Genomic DNA, 2,168 nt, shown 5'->3' on the forward strand with positions numbered 1-2,168 from the left:
GCGGGGAGGAGGCAAAAATCCTTAATAAATAAATAAATTAAAAATAAAGAATATTAGCCGAGTTTCTGATCTCAATTTTTTTCAAGTATTTTAAAAATCATACAATACTTATATGAAAACAAAAACATCTCTAGAACCATGAAAATTCAGAAGGCGAAGACTTCTGAATCCCCAAATCAATCAAATACCAGGTAAGGTCTCCCTGTCAAACAAGGTCACCAACCTGCTGGGCTGCTTCTCCATTCACCAAGTGGGGCATCATGGCCACCTCCCCGTTGAGCAGGGGTGGCAGTTCCAGGGGGATCTGGTCGGTCATCATCATGGTGACGTACATTCATGGAGAATTGCCCTCAACTTGCTATCTGCAAGAGAAAAGAGAAACACCCATGCTTACAAAAAATAAAAAATAAAAGGCCCATGACTACAGTTATGAGCAAATCAAGTGTTCTCTGTAGGAGTCCATGCACCCTCGCCACAGAGCACTGCTGCTAAGTTTTATGTCCATCCCCACAGTGAAGCAGGAAAGGACAAGGAAATAAGCAGAATTCGAAGACCAAAATCAGGCTCCCAGAATTTAGTTCAAAACTTTAAAACACGAATAATGGTAACAACCCCACCCCATTTTATCTGAGGATAAAATGAGATTGCATTTTCTAAAGTAATTATTTATGTGTATGCCACATGTGTGCAGACACCGCAGAGGCCAGAAGAGTGTTCTGTCCGGTGAAGCTGGAGCTACAGGCTAGTCGTGAGCCACCCAATGTGGCTGCTAAGAGCTGCACTGAGGTCCTCTGCCAGAGCAACAAGTGCCTTTAATTTGGGGTCACATTTGGAGACAGTAAAAATGACAACCAGAAACTACAGTGGTCATCATAAGGTAATGACCAAAACAGAGGTTACATTCCCAAAGAACTATACTTTCTCTTCCATCGAGATCAACATAATTTAGAAGCATTTAACACGAGCAAACTGAGGTTAATACATAAACTGCAGCCTCAATTATCACGTTAAAAGACTAAGTAATCTGATAATCACCCATGTTCTAATTATTTCTCCTTGATCATTTCTTTGAGTCGGACACACAGGATCTCTCTTTCTCAGACACTCTTTGGGCTCCCCTGTATCTATGATATACCCAAACCAGCTGGGCCCCAAAGCTGATTCCCTTGTTTACACAGAATAAATGAAATTCACACTATATTCAAAATATCATAAATTCAAAAGAGCTTTTTTTCTCTTCCATAATTGCACCTTCCTCGTGTAGTCGGTGTGACAGCACACCAGGAAGAAAGTACAATAAATCCCTGGGGAATCACAGCTGTTCCATAAAAACTACATGTGTATTCATGCACTGTGGCACGAAAAGTCTAGGAACACGGAAACATCTGTGTGCATGTGTATGTGCACGCATTTGCATGTGTGTGATATATATAGATCACACACACCAAATTTTAAATAACTTCAGAAAAAATTATTTATTTAAAGGCCAAAGTTTTATCATTCATAAAAACTCCCTCAAAATTACACATTCAAAGCTATTTGACTAATGAATAATTTATTGTTAGTGTCTCACTGCAGGCTCACATACACACACACATGCACACGCACACACACTGCAGGCCGGCTTACAGTGCTGTATAGCTGGGCTCCTGTTCAGTAAGGAGTAGTCTCTGCTGCTCTTTTCCCTACTCTTCCCATCCAGGAGCTTCCGGCAGTTGCTGGAGAAAGTGACGGTGACTCTGCCTTCTCTCTCTCTCACTTTCTGCAGCAATGAGCACTAGGTCCTCTCCCTCCTCTCCCACTGAGATGGCCCAACATTCCCTGGACCATCTTCTAGACTACACGGAACCTGAACTCTCTGTTGTCACCCAAAGGCAGGAGTAAACCAATGGTAGGTCCTTCCCCACCCCACCTGGACCTGGTAGGTCCTGGAATTCCCACCAATATGTAAGAGTATAGAAAAGAAAGACAGATGTTTCAGAGGCTAGGAAGAAGGGTGCTGGGAGAATGCTCCCCTAACCAGGAGGGTGCTGGGGGAATGTTCTCCTAACCAGGAGGGTGCTGGGAGAATGTTCCCCTAACCAGGAGGGTGCTGGGGGAATGCTTCCCTAACCAGGAGGGTGCTGGGGGAATGCTTCCCTAACCAGGAGGGTGCTGAGAGAATGCTC

General features: G+C 43.6%; 1 protein-coding gene across 3 annotated transcripts in view; it reads right to left on the bottom strand.

The window, feature by feature from the left end:
* Fndc3b (fibronectin type III domain containing 3B) overlaps positions 1–2,168 on the bottom strand; it is a 291,701-nt gene that overhangs the window by 220,633 nt on the left and 68,900 nt on the right. For all 3 annotated transcript variants that reach the window (XM_005343904.2, XM_026782781.1, XM_013347920.2), the window contains exon 2: positions 224–362. In XM_005343904.2, coding sequence (XP_005343961.1) covers positions 224–334 — 111 coding nt within the window. In that variant the 5' untranslated portion in view covers positions 335–362. The remainder of the gene's footprint in view (positions 1–223; positions 363–2,168) is intronic.

This window comes from Microtus ochrogaster, chromosome 1 (assembly GCF_000317375.1).
Source record: "Microtus ochrogaster isolate Prairie Vole_2 chromosome 1, MicOch1.0, whole genome shotgun sequence".
NCBI lineage: Eukaryota > Metazoa > Chordata > Mammalia > Rodentia > Cricetidae > Microtus > Microtus ochrogaster.